The sequence below is a fragment of the Pezoporus wallicus genome, unplaced genomic scaffold (assembly GCF_028554395.1).
Source record: "Pezoporus wallicus isolate ANWC-B61680 ecotype Strahan unplaced genomic scaffold, APGP_CSIRO_Pwel_v1 contig_8705, whole genome shotgun sequence".
Taxonomy (NCBI): Eukaryota; Metazoa; Chordata; class Aves; order Psittaciformes; family Psittacidae; genus Pezoporus; species Pezoporus wallicus.
The window spans coordinates 96,314-116,036 of NW_026638439.1; the positions used below are offsets into that span (position 1 = coordinate 96,314).

The 19,723-nt window shown below is 45.5% G+C and overlaps 1 protein-coding gene across 1 annotated transcript in view; it reads left to right on the top strand.

Annotated features, from left to right (window-relative positions):
• Positions 1–2,051: 2,051 nt before the first annotated feature.
• CALN1 (calneuron 1) overlaps positions 2,052–19,723 on the top strand; it is a 133,067-nt gene continuing 115,395 nt past the window's right edge. Inside the window, exons 1-2 of the mRNA XM_057410689.1 lie at positions 2,052–2,404; positions 18,412–18,610. Of these exons, the coding sequence (XP_057266672.1) occupies positions 18,485–18,610 (126 nt within the window). The 5' untranslated portion in view covers positions 2,052–2,404; positions 18,412–18,484. The remainder of the gene's footprint in view (positions 2,405–18,411; positions 18,611–19,723) is intronic.

Genomic DNA, 19,723 nt, shown 5'->3' on the forward strand with positions numbered 1-19,723 from the left:
GTCTGTGGCTGAAAATACAAACAAGGCTGAGGATCTTCCAAACACTTCACAGCCAGGAGATGCTGCTCGAGCCTGGCCAAGCCTGTGCCTGACCGCCAAGGCGTTTGATCTGAAAATCAGACATAGCACACATCATCACTATGAAAAATATCACACGTGGTCTATACTTCAGGCTACTTTCCAGTATCTCAAGGAAGAGATCTTTTAATTGAAAGCCTTAATGTTTCTCGTAATATTGAAAATTACAGCAGAACGGCAATAAAATTGGTCATGGGATTGAGACAAGTTTTAAGGGAGAGAAGGAAATTTATTCTTCATTCTTTACATTGGAGCATCCTTTCAGAGCCCATGAACATTGAATATGTCAATGCAAGGATTAATAATTAAAGGAACAACAGCCACATGTCTCCGAGATAGGTACACACAGGAAAGCAACAGCTCGGGTCGGAGGCTGGAGTCTCTGGGGACACATTGTTTTTGCTGGCATTTCACCTCCGCCTGGTACACCTCATTATTTAGAAAAGCATTTTCCAACCAGGCTCTGCCAAGGGATGTCTTACCTAGCAATTTGCAGCTGATAGCTAACATCAGCGTTAGCCTGGGAAATTGCATTCATGCTTGTTACCAGATTGATTTTGAAGGAGGACACGGAGGTGTTCAATGGATTGTAAGTGATTTGAATAGATGTGTTTTGGGGTGAAACCCTCCAGCCACCAGCAGAAACCCTTGCAGAGCGGTGATGGTGCTCCGGCAAACCCAGTTGCCACAGGTCAATGAGACTCACAGCTGTGCTTGCCTAAGACTTGGGAAAAAGCAGGCTCCAAAACGGCTTCCTCCCTGCTTCCAGGAGCCAGATGGATGTCAACAGGCTATGGCGACGAGACGGAGCCGCTTCGCTCCCCGGTGTGGCCTCCAGCCAAGCAGACGCCTCGTCACGCTGCTCTGCAGAGCCGGCGGCAGCCCCTTAGCCAGCAGTGTCTCGCCGGGTGCTGACGATGGTTCACAACGTTGTCTCGAAGAAAGGAGTCTCCAACTTGACGGTGGTTTTCCTAACCAGGACCAAATTGTGCTTCCCGTCCCTCCCCATCCTTCCTCCCTCCATGCTGGTAGTCTTCTTGTTCATTAAAAACCTGCTAATTATCTCAGCAGCCTGGAACTGGGTTGCAGCATGGAATTAAAACCAGCTTTTTGTTTTGGCATCCACCACCTCATGTAATTAATAAGACAACAGAAAGCCAGAACATGTGGGTCAGCCCTGTGTGCAAGGAAGGGATTGATTGGACATGGCCAGCACCAGAGTTGATGGTCGGGATGCTCTGAAGCTGGCCTCAGCAAGGGTTGGTTGCATTTTGGCCCAAACAGGGAAAACGGAGATTAGGCTTTCTGTCCTAGTTGTTCCCCTGGTTTTTCAACATTTAACTCATAATCTGGACCAAGTAGTGCTCAGTTAAAACCTTGCACTCAATATTCAGCCCCTCTTCGTTGGGTAAGGAAGGGGGAAGTAGTCCAGCAAGGCTTGACAGAGTGTTTTGACTATCCATGCTGAGCAGATCGGAATGGTCTGAGAGCCTGGACTGTTGCAGATGGGCATTTTGATGGAGATCTGGAAAATGGCTGAAGGAACCTGAACCTGAGGGAGGGATCAGTGCTGCCAGCATGCCCGCCAGCACGAGGTCCTCTGCATGCTGCCTTTGGCACGAGCAAGCAGCCATCTAATCCAAATGGAAATGCCTCCCTGCTTGCTGGCTGCAGGCAGGAGAAGGCTGAGGACCCTGTCTTGCAGAGCTGAGCTGGGGTGACGCAACCCTTCCCCACAGCCCCCCTCCACTCAGATTCTGGGCTGGTGATGGAGTGGCAATGCCTTTGGGCACTGTCGCAGAGCAGTGGCAGCACCAGGATGGAGGGGACATGACTCCTAACTCACCAGAGCATTTGTAGACCACAAACTTTGCATCTATAGAAGCGCTCAGGCTCCCCTCTCCCGCCTCTCTGCCAGGAGCATCCCTGCCTGCCACCCACTGTGCATGCTCTCCCCAGCGTTGAACTACAATTTGTTGCTACTGCCACTGAGTAGCTACTGTTGTTGCTTTCTACGGACTTGCTCAGCTGCCAGGATGCCCCTGATGGGCTGCAAGCTGCTGCCGGAACTGCCAGGCCAAGGTGGGAGAGCATCGCTCCTGGGGGAGCAGCAAAACCGAATTGGGGTTCTAGCCCTTTAAATCCAATCTGGTACTGCAAAAAAACGGGCGAGCAGCAGGAGAGAGCCTTCAGACTCTTTTAATTAAAGCTTGTACCATATTCCATCTTCCCAAGTCACAGCAGTCACTTCTTCAGGACATCTCAGGGCTCGCCGGCACCGCGGCATGGATGGGGGGAGTCGCTCACCTGGGACCGGCGGCAGTAGGTACGCACGGGCTGCTTGCATGGCTTCTCCCCCTCTCCTCGCTGTCAGCTGGAAGCATCCCCCTTTTTTTTCCCATGTCTTTTCCTTTGCCGAAGAGAAAGTGTAACGCGTTGCTTCTGGCTCATGGGGATGGAGGCAGGAGGCATCCTCCTGCAGCACACCTTGGGGCAAGGGGCTCCCCATCCTGCCACCGCTGCTCTCCTCCCTCCCTTTTAAATAATTAAGTGCATGACCTAGAGTTGTTTTTTTTTTTTCCCCTTGCTCCTTAAATCGAAATGCTGCTGTTCAGCAGAAGATAACTTGGGATGCCTGTTTCATAAATCACTGCAGAAGTTGGTCCCTGTCACGCTTTCACCAACGATTGCCCCCACTGGCTCTGCTCCCGGCTCCTCTCCCCTTTGCCTCCCCCTTGTAAGTGCACCAGGTTAAGAGAGTTTTCCCATATCCTTTCATGCGCATTGCACTCTCAATGCAGAGCATTTCTTACGAGCTTCAAGGACCGAATACTGGGGTTATTAGGAAAGACAGTGTTATATTCACTCTGGAGTCTCCTCTCTTTAGCAGTATAACCCGTAGAATCTTTAGCTGGCCTTATAAATTGCCCTTCAACAGGAACATTGTGCACAGGGACATTTAGCTGCTAACTATCTCAATCACTGATCGATTTTTCTCTCCCTCCTCCTCCTAACCGAGTGATCTTTTCATTTGTATTTCCACGCAAAACAGCTATCTCTTTAAATTATGTATTGCTGTTCCTTCGTCACTGTCTCAGGTTGATGCACCATGAGGGTGCCCTGACCTTAATAAGAGCCTGTTTTCCTCTTTGCAGCCAGGTCCCAGGTGAGTGTGGGTCCCAAGGAGCCTCTCTCCTACATGGATTCCTGGAGGGGAGCAGACGCTGTGCCAGGAAAACATTTATCCTGGTGCCTATCTGAGTTTAATAACACTTTTGACAAACAACAGACATCCTCCAGGTTTGAAATAGGGTTGAAAAAGCATCCACTAATCTCCCTGAGAAGTGCTAGATGGTGGCCACCACTCTCAGTAAATCAGGAGATGAGCTGTTTATGTATGGCATGTTGAAATCTTAGCACAGGAGAAAAAAAATCCTTCTGCTAATCCACCAGCAGAAAACTCTGCCTTGCTGTCATTTCACAGGTTTGTGTGGGGGATATTGCAAACTCAGCACGGCTCAAAGCACACAGGGTTTTGGGAACTGTCGGGGGTGCAGGGTCAGGGAAAGGGACTTTTTTCTCACTGTTGGTATTTGACGTAAATGAGAGAGCAATGGGACAGGGAACTTGCAAGTGAGCAAGGCAAGTGGAGCCGTGTATCAGTGTATGAGCTGCTGAGCAGGAGCACCTGGCGGGATGAGGTGGTTGATGGGCAGCAGGATGTTTTGACTTGAGCAGTCAAAGGAATGAGACTTAGAGAGGAGGAGGCACAGCGGAGATGGCAGGACAGGGTGGAACCTGCGGCACAGCCGTTAACTTGTAGGGGTGCAGGGCTGCGGGGGAAAAGAAACATCTTGTACCCTGGGGTTTTGCAGTGATCAGTTTTCCTGTTTGAGGTTGCTTCTGTCATTGGCCCCCATCTCTTTGGTAGCAATTTAACCATTTGTGACTTTTGCTGACATGAGGAAGGAGCTTGCCCCTTGCGACACAGAATTGGGATAATAGCTCCCTTGTTCCCAAATGAAGCAGTAGAGCAAGTGACTTGGCAAGGAAACCTGAAAGTGCCTGAAAGTAAAAAAACCTGTTCCTGTGGTCTGAGCGGGGCTGCAGACAGACTCTTCCTGGGTGAAGCCTCTGAAGCCTGTTTCGTTCACCTTGAGGAGCTGGAAACCCCAAAGTTGGATTTGAAAACCACCAACAGATACAAGTGGAGTGAGGAAAGATGAACAAAATGTACATCTCCCTTCAGCAAAGTGACTCAAGCCTCTCAAGCATCCGGAGGGTGGGGAGCAGTTATTTATAGTGCCATCAGCAGGAATTTTAGAATGAAATGAAGGGCTGAAAAGTTTGCTGACTGTTAGGGAATGCGTCCTGGCACGGATTGATATTTCCTGGGCCCAGCCATTTGCATCTCCAGTGCTACCAAGTGTGCAGCCTGGAGACCCTGCAAAGCCTCACTGGGGTGGGACTGCACTGAGCATGATGGGCAGCGATAAGGACCTGAACCTGTCTGGAGGATGGAGTTTAAATGTCACCTACAACTTCCACCCTGAGCCACCTCTGCTGCCCAAGCCTGGATTTACCTCTTGGTGGATATCTGAACCCTGAGGGGAGCGGCACTCTGCGGCAGGGGAGGGCTGGGTGGCCAGGTTTGGCTTTTTCATTCTGATCCTATGAACACTAACATTAAAGCTGGGGGGGGTGGGTTATTTTCAAGATCAGCCGTTAGTGTAACTTGGTGCTTTGTCCTTCATAATTAAGGTCTGTGTTCTGCATTTCAGAACCACTCTTGACCTATGATGAGAAAAGGAATTAAAGGGATTGGCAGGCAGAGAATCGCTCACCTGGCATCACTCAAATTAAAGATGACCTGCATAAGATTTTCTCTTCTAAATTGAGAAAATTGAGTTTGGGCTCCTCTTTGCAGCTTTGTGGTGATGAAAGGCCTCTTTTTTCTGGGTTGTTTTTTTTTTTCCCTCCCTTTCTTTTCTTCACAACGAATGATGAGTTGTATCAAGCTTGTTTCTCCCTGTCTGGGCAGATGTGCTGGAGGGCTGAGATGGCCATTGAGATTGTTGCAGGTGGAAAGGGTGAATTTGAACCTCATAAGCCTTCAGCAAGTCTCACAGTCACCAGCATCCTGCACAAATTAACTGTGCAACGAGTTCTCTGCAGTCCCAGAGCTCTTTCCTCTCCCCAGGCTACTTGATAACACTATGAGAGACCAGTCCCCAAGTGGCCTCAAAGATCAGAGCTTCATGAAAATCCCACAAGACAATTTGCTCCATCTTGCCGTGCCTGTTAGTCTCCAACCATCTGAGATCTTCCTTGTACAAACAAGACCTGAATTTGTGAGGAACAAGCAGAAATTATTGTAGGTAATAACCTCTCCTGCTGCCTTCACCCCGTACACTGGAAAGAGCGCAAATACCAAAAGCATAGCTCTCAGTTTTGCTGCTTCTTTGCTAGCCACCTTTAAACAAAAGAGAAATAGCAGTGTATCTGGAGCAGGAAGGGACCAAAAACGGATCTGACTGAGATAAAACCTAAATTTACTCTTTCTAGCTGCTGGAGTTTAATATATTCTTCTATTCAGAGCAAGGGATGTATGTCAACCTCATTCTACATCTCTGGCAGGGTATTACAGCTTGAATTAGTATGATAAATTAAAAACAGTCATAAAATTCTAGAGGTCTTAAATCATAAAAATGTATCATGTGAATGAATTTGCACAGTTATTAAGCATAATGTTGGAGATATAAACATTAGCTTTGTGTGTCAGTGTAGCAGGATGGGAGCAGTCAAGTCCAGGGCACTTGGCATGATCCAGATGTGGCTCATGCTGATCATCTGGATGGTTTAGCTGGCTTCAGGTCACCTTTCAGGCTAATCCACTATCTGATGTGGTCTTTTCTTCTTTGATTTTCTATCTTTTTTTAATTCCTTCATGGTATGTTTTTCTCCTTTAAACATCAGCAACTTTCAGTGTATTATTTAAAACCCACATTTTAATGGAAGGAGAGGTGAGATGCTGCACAATGTAAACCTTGTTTTCCACGGCCACCCAGAGACTGCCAAAAATCAATTATCTGCTAGAGGCTGATCTTTAAAAAATGTTAAGCCAAATTGTATTAAAAGCCCTGGGGATCATTGAAAGTAGGTTTTCAAGAAACTCATGTACAGGTGTTGCCCAGATTGATACAGGTTTCACCCTTCAAATCCTTTTGTGCAGTGACCTAGTGTGCTCAGGAACTGAATTATTCTGAATTAGTTCTGGCTCTGGCCAAAGCATTGACTCCAGTTTAACTGAGTGCTTTGGGAGCCTAAGGCATTGTTTCAGAGCGGATTAGAAAGGCCTTAGGAGCTGCAAATGCTTTACTGGAAGCTGGGATGCCCCCAGGTGATTTTGTAAAGGTTTCTCTTGGTAACTCTACTGCAAGAGTAAAGACAGGAATGGCCCAGCACACACAGACCTGTAAGTGAAACAGCAATGTATTTAAAATGTGTTTTTCTTTCTGCTCCTTCATAAACACACTGTGCGAAAGCAGCCTATGAAGCTGGGAAAGGAATCACTTGAGAAGAGTGAAGTTCTTGCAGGGTTTAGGAACAAGAAAGCTGTTGTGCTACAGGACAGATGCTGCTATGGAGGAGATACTGAGCCTGGTGGCCCTACAGATGCTTGCTGTTCATAATGGTGTTAACACCATTAACAACTCCACTGAATGATTCCAGATCTGCAGCCATGCCCAGGGGTTGGTGGCTGGTGGCTCCTGGGAAGTGCAGAAGTTCTGCTGTGGCCAATGGGCTGGTGATGGAAAAGATGTTGTTATGTGAGTGTTATACATGTTAACATGCTGCCACGTGTGAGCTGTGACAGGGCCGAGCAGCTTCTATTAGGGTTGCGTTGCCCTTGGCGCTACAGACGCTGTCCACGCCAAGCTGTGTTATTTTTATAAGTTCATTTCAGTGAGCTTTCCTGCAAAGCCCCATGGTTTGGAACTAAAACTGTAGATCCAAGATCTATTGTAATGCTAATAACACCAGTAGGATTACCGGCCTCAGTGAAAAGTTCAGAGCAAAATCTGATGGGGCAGGACCTGGTGCAGCTCTCAGCACAGCACCCTGGGCCATGGGGAGGTAGCTGGGGTGTAAGACACAGGCAGGAGACCCCCTGCTCCCACCTGATGGAGCCCAGCCCCCTGCCTCTGTGCTTTCTGAGTCTCTGATGACCATACAGAGTGAGAAAGAAGGTTTGGGCATTTTCGATAATTCTCAGCCATGAAAAACAAGCCAAAAGAATAGATGGGTTCTTTCCTGCATCAGGTTGGTCCATGGACTGAAGGTGCAATTTCACTGATCAAAGAAACGAAACTGTCCAGTGCAGTGTTTCTTTATCAAAATGATGGCAGGGTGTGTGAGAGAATGCTGTGAAGCAAGTATAAAGATGGAGGCACATGCTGGTATTTCCCCTGATCCTGAGATATGTCCCCAAACAGAGGTGAAGAACAGTCAACCACAACAAGCATCCTTTGCATCAGTGTTTGTACTGCACAGCAGGCTCTTTATCTAACAGCAGGACACCAGGTCTTCTTCTGGGCCCTGAAGAAACCAGTCTGTCACAGTGCCTCCCTCTTCCTCTCCCTACCACCTCCTCCAGCCACTATCACCCACATGCAATAGATGTGTCTGCAGCAGGTCAGAGCAGACAGGAGGGACATAGGAGCAACTAGGGCTTGGTGAGAACAGCTGATGGGAAAAGATTATGGTCCATGTCCTTGAGGCCCTCTGCTATTTCTAGGGCCTGCCAGGGGCACCTGGTTATATTGGGAACAGGAATTAATAAGATCAACGCTATCGAAGTATGTGACAAGGCAGAACATCCAGCCTTGCTGTGCAGTTTCTTCAAGACAAGCCCATGAAAATCCCTGAAAAAATGTATTTATTTTATTGTGATAATGTGCTTAAGTCAGATTCACCAGAGAGGATTTTAAAGAACAGATTAGCTGAGTTTAATAGTGTGAATTATGAAAAGAACCTGCTCTGTGCAGAGCACAGGGTCACATTTGATGACTCACTAGGCTTTTTCTTGACCATTAGTTGAAGACTTTATGTCAAAAATGTGATCCACATAAAATTGTTGCAGTCTGATGGAGAATGTCTTTCAGCTCTGTGTCCAGCAGCTACAGGAGGAAATGTTTTCTTCTGTCAGCAGAAAAAATCCACGCAAACTCAGGGCAAGGCTCTATGCCTTGACATAGCCTCTATAAATAGTGAGGACAAATTTCATTCTCACTTAATATCCTGGGGGAGGGCAAGAGCACTCATGCGTTCTCTTACAACTTTCCAACTTTATCACCCATGGAAAGAAACTTCCTGAGCTTAAAGCTGTGTCTGTTTCAATTCTTCCTTGAATCTATCTCTGCTTTTGGTGATTTCCCCCCTTATTTATAACCATAATTGATAAAACTCATGGTGCTTTTGAGCACCATCGTGTCTTGCAGGAAAAAATCAGCAACATAATCGTGCACTATTTGCAAAGGTACTTCCTTGGGCTTTGTTTTTAAGTCTTTTGGTAATTTTATTGGATACCTCATAGAACAGCATGTGTTTGTTCTCTATTCACTCTTAATAGGTGTCTCCTACATCCCTTTCAACCACCTTTTTGCCACACTGAAGGGTCCTGATGCGTTAGCCTGTTTTCATGCAGAAGCTACTCTGTCCAAGCTCACTTCCTCCCTCTCACCCATCCTCATTCTGTTGTCCCCTATCTCAAAGGCATTGACTAGAAATTTATTCATCATGAAGGTGCACAATGGATTCAGATAACAGCATAGTTTGTTTTGTTCTCTATTTCTTTGCCAGAAATCTCTCACACTCCATTTACCCATGGCTGTGCTGAACTTGGAGCAGATGTTTCCAAAGCAGCGTCCATATTCTACCACTGAAATTCAGCTCCTTTTTTATTCTTCAGACATTGGATTTTGTCAAATTTTTTTTAAACCAATTCAGATTTTATTTATAATGATTAATTTTGTGTCATTAATAAATGTTGTTGTCTCATTCCTTACACACCTCCAGTCCCCAGATGATTTCTTAATATATGAGCAGATCTATTTTACAGGTCACTCTGTGATTGCAATCGGAAGTTGCTTTCATTATGAAACCAGACTTTTTATCTTTGTTTCCTGTCTTCTTTTCCTGTCTCCTTCATAATGAAAAACAACACAAACGATTCACTTAACCCTTCTGCTATGACCTGTCTCTCTCAAGCATCCCTTTTGTTCGGTCATCTATCAGCCACACCATCTCCATGGCAAGTGTCCTTCCTCTAATGTTTCTGAAGATGTTTTATTATTACCTCTTATGTCTTTATAAAGATGTTGTTCAAAAAAAACCCTTTTGGCCTGCTATATTGTTCTTCTCCGTGCAGTTTGTCATGTTCAGAGATCTATTACCTCCTTTAATGAGATTTGTGTTTTTTGGCAAATGCATTTTAACTATGACTCTGCTGTGGAGCTGCACAAAATATTTTCCTTTTTGGTGATGTATAGTTATGCCAGGATTGCACTACAAAGATTTAGAACATTTTACTCTCAATTTCTTCTTTATTTCAAGCACCTTCTTAATTTTTAGTATACTTTACGTATAGTGTATATATATGTACCTATATATGTATGTGTGTATATATATAGCTGAAAGAGGATAGACTGAGATGAGCTCTTAGGCAGAAGCTCTTCCCTGTGAGGGTGCTGAGACGCTGGCACAGGGTGCCCAGAGAAGCTGTGGCTGCCCCATCCCTGGCAGTGTTCAAGGCCAGGCTGGACACAGGGGCTTGGAGCAGCCTGTTCCAGTGGAAGGTGTCCCTGCGTGTGGCAGGGGTTGGAACTGGATGAGCTTTAATGTCCCTTCCAGCCCAAACGAGTCTGGGATTCTATGATTCTAATGATACATACTATATATATAACAGTGTGTGCGTATTTTACAGAGCATGCCTCAAGTGAAGCATGCTAGATGTAGTCTACCCTGTGTGTCCCTTGGCATCACACAGCCCCACCAGTCAGCCTCCTCCCAACAAAATCTGAGTGATGATTGTATTGATATCCCCACCCAAATGAGTAGCCCCATGCTTTGGCTTGTAGCAGCGATGAAATCATTAAAGGCAACTGCTCTGAACTCTGCTCTACACTCCTGCCTGCTTTGGATAGTACTAATCAATCAGCAACAAGTCTCAGAAGGCAGCAATGCCAGCTGGAGGTGCTTACAGTCCCTCTTCAGCCACTGGTCTACAGAAGATGGGGCCTTGGAGGGGGACCTGGGTTCCAGCCCTTTGCACCATCTGTGTCCCATTTTGGCCCAAGGCAAGCCCTATTATTTTCCCATCTAAACCACATCTCCAGAAAGCAACAGATCTATTTAGAGGTAGAATCCTCCATACTGAGTGAAGTCATAGTATTAACATCAGTATGGGCAATTTAAAAACCCTTTCATTTTCAAGGCGTTGCTGCAGGACTATTCATGTTGGACTAAATTAAGTAATAATTGAAATGTTTGAAGGAAAATGAGTATGGGTGTCAGGGTCAGCCTTAAATATGTTTTGCTAACATCTTGCAGAAAAAAATCAGATAAAAATTGCAGTGCCCTGTGAGAGATGACTGGCTTTTATTTCAAAGTAAATAAGTAGAATAGGAGCGAGACACACAAGAGCACAGCTAATAATATGTATAATCAAATGAAAACTTGTGTACAGTGATATTGCATGAGGTAAAACTTGGGAGTTTAAAACCAGAACATGTTTTGTTTACCAAAACCCCAAGAATGTTTGAAAGCACATTTGACTATAATATACATCCCACGCTTTATGGAGTACTTACTTAACATATATAAGCTGGAGAGATGAAGAACTTTTTGACAAATAATGTCTCAAAGCGCTGCTGAGAAACAACATAAGCACAGGAAGAGCTGTTTTGCTAAACTCAAGAGCTGCTAGCAAAGTCTTGTTTCAGACAAACATGTAACTTCAAATGCAGTAACTTAAATCAATGGCACATGAGCACACACTGAGGTTAAGCAAGTTCACTGGTGTTTTTATACACCCTCACATTTGCTTTCCTGAGCCAGAGCAAAGCTGCACGCATGGATCTAGAACAACAGGACAGTTCTCTGCTTTGCATTTGATTGCAACAGGAGCATGTATTGCTTCATACTTCAACAAGCATCAGCTGGTTCTCACAGTGGCATAGAGCAGCTGTCGGAGGAGCACTATTTAAGATGCCAGGACAGGTGACAAGGTCTTTGCTATTCAACACCATGTTTCTGAATGCTGGGATGGAGCCTTAATGCTATCAGAGCCCTGAAGGCAGTAATTGCCCCAAGCGTCCTCACCTGGGGCTCAGCCATGCCTGTGCCAGGAGCCCATTTAAGCTCAGCCCTGGGCCTTTGCATTCAGTTTGTGCTGTGCTCCAAGCGCCTCAGTGCTCAGCTGGTCTTTGCTTTCTGAAAGGATCTCAACTCTATATTGCAGGTAACTTTTCTTCTACTCTGTCTCCTGGATGGATCTATATTGTAGCTTTTTTTCAGGCCTATTTGTTCCTGACTGAACTTCTTTGGGGTTAATCTTGGACCTAATTTCTCACCTTCTCTGGGTGCTATCAGCACTCAGCTTTGCTTGCCAGGTTCAGATCCTGTAGGATCTCTGATGGTGAGGGCACTGCTGGTGCTAGGGTCACCCTTGTCTCTTGGTTCCGATTTTACTACCATGAAGCAGATCTATCTTTGTTGCTCCCTGACAAATACCCTTAGCCAGGCTTTTAATCTCTGGATCTCTCTTCCTGCCAGTATAGGTAGTAGCAGTGTGAATTGGGGTTGGTTTTAGCTTTGTAGCTGGCTTTACTGGGAGCTAATGCTATGGAGGTCAGGACTAGGATGTGACAAATGTGGTCAAAGGGGCTGCCTTAGCTGGATAGATGAGCATATCTGTGCTCTCAAATAACTACTGAGCACCATCTGATTAAGTCTGGGCATCTCTTAGATGTCAGGGTCTTGATTTGTACAGCCTTTGGTCAACAGAGGCTGAAGCTCAGAATAACTATTCACTATCTTACACTTATTCTATTGGCCTTCCAACTAGCCATCCTTATAAATACCTGCTGAAGCTTAGCTTAGGTCCAGACCTGCCAGATTTTGATCTAAAACTTATTTCTATTTGGTTCCCTCCCTGTTGACCACACCTGGTTGGCTCTTTGAGGATGGCAGCCTCTTGATCTGCACAAGGTGGCAAACTGGTGGTTCCACCTTTGCAGCAGAAGCATCTCTGATGAATGAGCGGCAGCACACAGCAATTACGCTCTGGAAGTTGGGTGAAAGAGAGCAGGAATAATTTGCAAGTTCTGCCAACTAAAACCCTTCTCATCTTTGTTGTTGTTTGTTTTTTAACTCCCCATACCTTGGCAGGGCTCCTTCCTGTTTTTCTTTCATTACATGGCAAATTCACAATAGGAATAGGAGGTCATTTACTCCTAATCCTCCATTTATAATTTTGCTGATGCTGCCAGTTGCTTTTTCTGAAGACTGTGAACAATGTGCAGTCGGTTAACAGTCATAATTGGAAGATTTCTACATTTCCAGGAGCTCTTGGGTACTTGGCACATTCATTCCCTAATATCCTGTGGATCCATAGTTATGCTGCTAAATTGGGTTATGTCCAGTGAACCCCAGAACTGCTGCCCTTCAGGTTTAGAGAAGAGTATATGAAGGCAAAAAAGGAACAGTTCGAATGTAAGATCCCTTACAAGAATCCAATGATGTCTGGATTTATAGAGAAATACTGTTTTAAACAAAGTTCTCCCAGAAAGGCTTACAGGATCAGCTGAGGTACAAAGAAAGGAATAAGAAATGATTCTTGTAGATCCATGTAGTCAGATAAGCGTTGCTTTGTGGATAGAAAAACATATGAAGCGCTGCCTATGAAGGTACAAATGAGTGAACTTTCAGCTGGGTGGAGATGAAAAAGGCAGCTGCAGGAAGGAAAAAATACGATCTCAGTCATATTATGATGCTGACAGCTCTTTTCTTCTGCCAAAATGGTACCTTCTGGTTTTGATCTTAAAGCACAGTTTGAAACATTGTTTGAAATTGGTGAATTCAGATTTAGAATAATAGCTTACTTAGTTTTTGCAGCAGATCATTCTAGTTTGTATGGCAAGTTCTCCAGGGGGTGATGTGAAGAGCTGAGTAACCCACATCTCTGGGCTGGGAGCAAACAAGCCAGAAAGGACTGCTGGAGATAGATGAATTGGATACAAACCCAACCCAGCTTCATGCTGTGGTGTGAGTCCTGTCTATGACCCTCTTCCCCTGGATTGCCTGGGGCATAGTAGATGTGGCTCTTGACCACATGAAGATTGTGATTTGCAGTCTCTAGGGTCAGTGAGGCACACCAGTCTTTGATCCAAGTGAGTCAGAAGGGGGGGGGGTGTTGGCTGAAGGCATCTCTCTACTCAGTTTGAAAAAAATCTTAAGCCAAGGACTCTTGCCTCCTAGTTGAGTTGCCTCCAGGATTGTATCATGTCGTTGGGTGGATTTCCTTTACGTTCTCCTTCTGTTTTGCTCTGTATAAATAATTAGATAGTCACTGGACATGAAGAAATAACGATTTACTGTTTTTTCCTGGTGGGATGATATATGAGTTTTTAAGCATTTCTCATAATTGAAGCCAAACCAGCTCCTGATTTTGGGTATCCTGAAGTTTAGGCATGCACTTTGCTCTTCTGAATCTGTCTGACTGATGGATCCATGCTCCCAGGCATGGATCACCTGCCTCTCATTTGAATGTCTGAAGCCAGGGGGGCTTAGTGCTCCATCACAGCCACATCAGCTCTGCAGCAACCGGCGGTGTCTGGTGAATTTGTCTTGTCAAATGTTCTTGGCCTTTATTAAGTGCCTGAATATGAAGTGGTTTGCATTAGTCACCATCTTTTGTCAGGTTTGCTTTTTCTTCGTGGCTTAAAGCCATGCATGACTTTGGGATTGGATCAAACTGCTTGAGGAAAATTAAGTGAATGACAAGATGATTGATGCTTAGATGGACTGGAGTTGACAAAGGTGGGGGATCTTTGCCATTGCACAATATGACTTATGAGCTGCAGGTTTTGCATTTTGGTAACAGCAGTGTACACATGTGTTTGCTTCAGCCACAGCATCACCATTACCAAAGCTATTGTCCAGCCTGAATCCTACTAAAAATATTGTCAGGGAGAATTTAAGGTGGTGAGGCACTGAAACAGGTTGCCCAAAGAAGTGGTAAATACCCCATCCCTGGAAGTGTTGAAGGCCAGGTTGGACAGAGCCTTGGGTGACATGGTCTAGTGTGAAGTGTCCCTGACCACCGCAGAGGGGTTGCAATTAGGTGATCTTAAGTCCTTTCCAACCCAAACCATTCTATGGTTACTGAGTGGAGGGGTATGCCTGTGGTGGTGTACTTCCATTCTCATCAGGAGCAGAACAGCCCAAGTCCTTTTCAATACTCCAGGTGCCAAGTGCATTTCTTGAGCCTGTTCTCCAACTTAAAAGGCAGTATATGCACTAAGAAGAAAATCCTTACATCAAAGTGCCTGTAAGATGTGTTAGTAATCTTGGATGTTACTGAGCACCCTATGAATGAAAGTGTTTTGTGTATGAAGGTGATGATGATACACTATGTCCCTTCCCACCTTCCAGCCATCTCTTGTATCTGTGATCCTTTCTTCTGCCTCCGCTGGAAAGAAAAATGAGATGTGAAAGGAAAAAAGTGTTCAGGAAAATCTGGAAATCCAGATGTCTCAGCTTCAGTCCAAGCTATGTCCTTTATGGCTTGTAATGAGGAGCACTGGAGTGACTGAAAACCCTGACCTGCAGCCAGCCATTGTACCTGCTCTCATCTAAATCTCTGAGAGGTGAAGTCTGGAGCAGCTGCTGATTTTCATTTGAAGTCTTAGGGCTTTAGCTATTAATAAGGCTGGAAAATAACCACATGTTCTCTGAATTATGTAACAGATGTTAAATTCCCCAAGATGAAGAGGTGTCAGCCTGATGGAATAAGTGATGTGAGGACCTTTCTTTTTCCTTTGAGCTGACTTTCTCCTCTTATTAGCAAAATTGAGTAAGTGATGTGAGGACCTTTCTTTCTCCTTTGAGCTGACTTTCTCCTCTTATTAGCAAAATTGGTTATCTGCTGGGAGAAGTAAAAAGAAAATGAGTATTTTGACCCAATCCCACTGTTCCCTCCCCTCTTTTCTTTGCCTCCTGTGTCTGTGCATTACCTGCCTTTCCCCAGCATCAGGCTTTGAAGACAAGTGCCATCCAAAGCAAAGTCCCATTGAAAGAATGTGTTGTGATGAAGAGCTGTTGAATGAGTCACTGCACTCATGCTGGCAAAGTGGGCTGTGGAGCAGGCCAGATCCTTACGTTTGGCACGAGAGAGCGAGGAGCAAAAGAGGAAAGTAAATTTGAGGCCAGGAGCGCTGCAGCATTTGGCCAGCTGAGGGGGCTGGGTTGCAAATGCTTTCCCACTTAACCATTTCAGTGATACGGCTGCCACCAAGGCAGAGATGTGTTCACAGCACCACTGGCAGAGTGGGAGATGGGCTGAAGGTGGATACAGACGAGGTGTCCTAGGCAGGGGATTAAAAAGCATTTTGCTTCTTCCTTTTGACAAGCAGTTTTTTTAAGGTGGCTGTGTTCCTGGTGCTCCTCTGTTCCAGAGTGAGTACTTGTGGCTCCATGTGGGGATGGGTCCTCAGCAGTTCAAGATGGCATTTAACCAGGATGCCTCTCTTTCTAGTATCCCTGCTTTATGCCTCTTGGTACCTTCCATAAAGATGGAGGGAAGCTGTCATCGGCTGTGTTACACACAGCCGAGCAGTCCCTTGGGAGAGACGTTTATAAATATGGATTGAAGACGGTGAGCCCCAAGGGTACCACGTTTTCTGTAGGTGTAGATACACAGCAAGACTAATAAATTGGCCTCTGTGCTGATAGAAATGTGCACGCTCTTGACTGTGACCCTGCTGGCTGCTTTCTCTGAAGGGTGACTTTGCTCGGGTATTTATGTGAGATGTGCTTTATATCTCCTGTTACACACCTGCTGGCAAGACAACCGCTGGTGCTAGTTCCAACCAATGAGCCCTTTCCTCCTGGGGATGCTTCTGGAGAAATGTAGCTCAGGTCAGAACAAGCTCACAGGGGAAAGTCCTGCTGGAGATGTCAGCTGTGTTCTACCACCACCATTAATGGGGTTGTGGAGAAGGGCCCTCGTGGACTCCTCCCTCTTTTCCATGCCCCGCTACCAAGGAGTGGAAGAAATTGCAGAAAGTGAGTTCCTCCTGTATGTGAAATTCAGCAGGATTGTGAATGTAATGGGGATGTCCTAAGTACTAGGGTTTAATCTGGGCAGCAGACTACCTGGCACAAGTCTGAGCCCCCTGTGCAAAGAACTGATTGTCAGCCACTTTAAAAGTATTAAAAAATAAAGATGTAGAAGTCAGATTTTGAATGGTTTCACCATTTCCTCACAGTTTCCCCTTAGCTTGCCCTTCAGGACCAGTCGACAGTCCTGCATTCTGTTATTCACTTCTCATTACTGATTAATGGGCTCCTAATGCCATTACTTATTTCATTATCCAAACAATCTGGAAAATCTGCTATTATCTAGGAAGGAAAAAAGACAACTTCTTATTGGCATTAAGTGGTTGGCTTAGCAGGGCAAGGTACAAGGGTCACATTTATGAGTAAGAGCAAGACACTATTGGCCAGAAAATTCTCAGTTAAAGTCATCTGTAAATTTGCAATCTCCAGACAAAGAGTGGAGTCCAACTGCAAGAGGGGGAGTTGCGAAACACAGAGACAAGTGGGGTAGGTAGTCCAAAAAATTGAAGGACTTTATCAAGAGCTCAAGTGGAGCCTCAGAGTCAGTAATTACAGTGGTAGTAGCAATAATAATACACCTTGGAAGCCTGGTCTTGCGTCAGGTGCTGTGCAATTGCAAATGAAATAGCAGGTAAGTTCTTTCTTCAAAGCACTTCAAAGCCAAGTGACAGGAGAGCAAGGCCAAACAGCTTGTGAGAGATGAGAAGGGGTGAAGAGAGAGGTAAAGGCTGGCAGCTGGCATAAGAAGGGTATGTCTCAGGGCACCAGCAGGCTTGTATCTGTTATATAGGTGGTTTTAGGAAGGATAACAAGGTACATGTGTGGATCATTAGTGGCATTTGGCCATGTGTGAGGACCAGCATAAGGGAAGGAATAAAATGCTTGTTCAAAGTGTAAAAAAAAAAAAAAAAACAAACAAAAACCTGATAGTGGCTGACATTGTGGGGTGGCAAGCCATGAAGGGTCCTAGTAGTGGGCACTCTAGCTTGTCTTGGATGCAGAAAAGAAGGGGCAGTGTGGAGAAGTATGTCCATGGTGGTGGGGAATAATGTTTGCAGGTGTCTTGAATGGCAGCGTTGCAGCAGGTGGTGTTTGGTGATGGATAGGAGCTTAGTGGCATGGTGCAGAAGGTATTGGTCAAACTTAGAGGTCTTGTGTACTAACTGGAGAGGAGATGCTTGTGAAGGGGATACCCTATCTTGGGCTTTGGAGGGTGGGTGAACTTGTGGTGGATGCCTTGCAGGTATACTTGTATTTCTCTTGGCAAATGCATGGGTGGCCCTGGCTCCTCCTCTTATGCAAGAGTGCTTGCACCCTCATACTTGTAACATAGGAACTCTGGCTGGACTCAGCTTATTCCTTTGTACAGCAGCAGTATCCCCATGGGAGGGAGGTGAAAACACTCTTGACTGTGTGCAAGGACCCTGTGTTATTGTGCTCAAGGCTGGTGCTGGTTGGAGTGTTCATGGAGTCCCTCCTGCTGTCAGGAGGACTCATGGCATCACATATTCATGCTCAGAGGCACTGTGTCAGCATCTGCCCAGTTCTTCTGAGGGGATGCCTGCAGATGCTGCAGGTCTGCTCTCTCATGACTACTGGGCTGCACTTGGAGCCAACCCTGGCTCTTTCATTTGACTTGTACCAACTCTGTGCTGCAAAACATATGAGCAAATTGCTGTTGCCCCCTGGAAGGAGCAGGCCTGTGTCCCAGAGCACACTATTCCCATGGCATTTAACATTCTCTGCAAACCCAGCTTTTTATTTAGAACTGAACATCTGTTCCAGATGTGGTTATTCACTGCACTGCTGCACTCCTGCCATTGTTGTCCTGCGACACAGGGGAAGGCTGGCATGAATTATTGAAAGATTGAGTTTAAATAAATGATAAACTGGTACAGTGCACGCAGTTGAGTTTTTGTCTGCTCCTTACAGAGTCACACTCCTGGCTTTAATGTCTCCATGATGAGCTCGCACATCTCTCAGAACCTGCCGTCTCATCTGCCTCATGGGGCTGATCGAAGAGCATGGAGAGGGGCAGCCCAAGCATGAAGGTGGCAGAGGGGACGAGTCTCCTGGGGAGAAGGAGGAGCCGCAGCAGAGGAGCAGGCAACCAGAGTTTCCCTCCTGGCAAGTGCCTTTCTCATCTCAAACCATTGAGAGCTGGTGTGGCGGGATGCTTGCTGAGGACAGTCAGTGTGGTGGGAGGGATGCTGCCAAGGGTGGGCAATGGAAATAGTGCTGGGGAGCAGCAGTGGGTGCATGAATTGGGAATCTTTTACTATAAAGGAACCTTTAGTTAAAATCCTTTGGTCAAACCTCATCCTGGTGAAGCATCTCATGGGACTGTGCTGAGCACAAACATATCCAGACCTACTACGGGCACATGATGTGAAGGCAAGGGGTGCACTGAGTTTGATCCCACTGTGGGTCTAAACCAGCCAAACCCTCCCTTCTTGCTGGCTTCTGGCTGGGAAGCCTGAAGAGATTCTTTTTTTTTTTTTTCGGAAGCCTGAACGGCTTTTTGGAAGCCTGGTAGCCTTGGAAATAGGTTTTTTAATTTATTTTTTTTTTCTTCACCATTTTGAAGAGTGGCTTGACTCACAGTTGCATGAGGCTGTGGGGATTCGCAGCAGACCATCTGTTTCAGCTGTTAGCAGTCATTAATTTTTTTCATGTTTTTTGCTACTTTTGAGACACTTTGGGAGGGGGCAAAAATATGTTCTGATGGCACTGGAGGACTTCAAAGTTACAAATCCTCCAACATTTTATTTTTTTTTCCCAGGCAAACAATATACATTGGATGTGGTTTTTGTAAAAGAATTGTGTTTTTATTGGGCTTTCTACATGGGGAATTGGTTTCCTGTGGGCAGGCAGGAGGGCACAGTGTGTTGTTTATCTCCCCTCCACCATGCATTTGGCAAATACCAGCCTTGTTGCTACACTGCAGCATGTCTACTAAGGAGTTTTTTTTGTGGTTAAGTCTAACACAGAAGAGCTTTCATTAATTATATATATATGTATATAATGAGATTTTCTTTAAAGCCTTCTTCTGTTTCTGGAGCTCAGCACTAGTTCAATAAGCCTTATTGTCTTCAGTTATTCTGCTCAGAAAGTGGAAAACTACTCAAATCTTGACAGGTGTTCACAGCTGATGGCTCAGGTTTGTGGATCAAGTGCCGGGGCATATGGCATGATAAATAATAGAACAAATTGATCCTATTGACACTGTTCACCCTCCAACCTG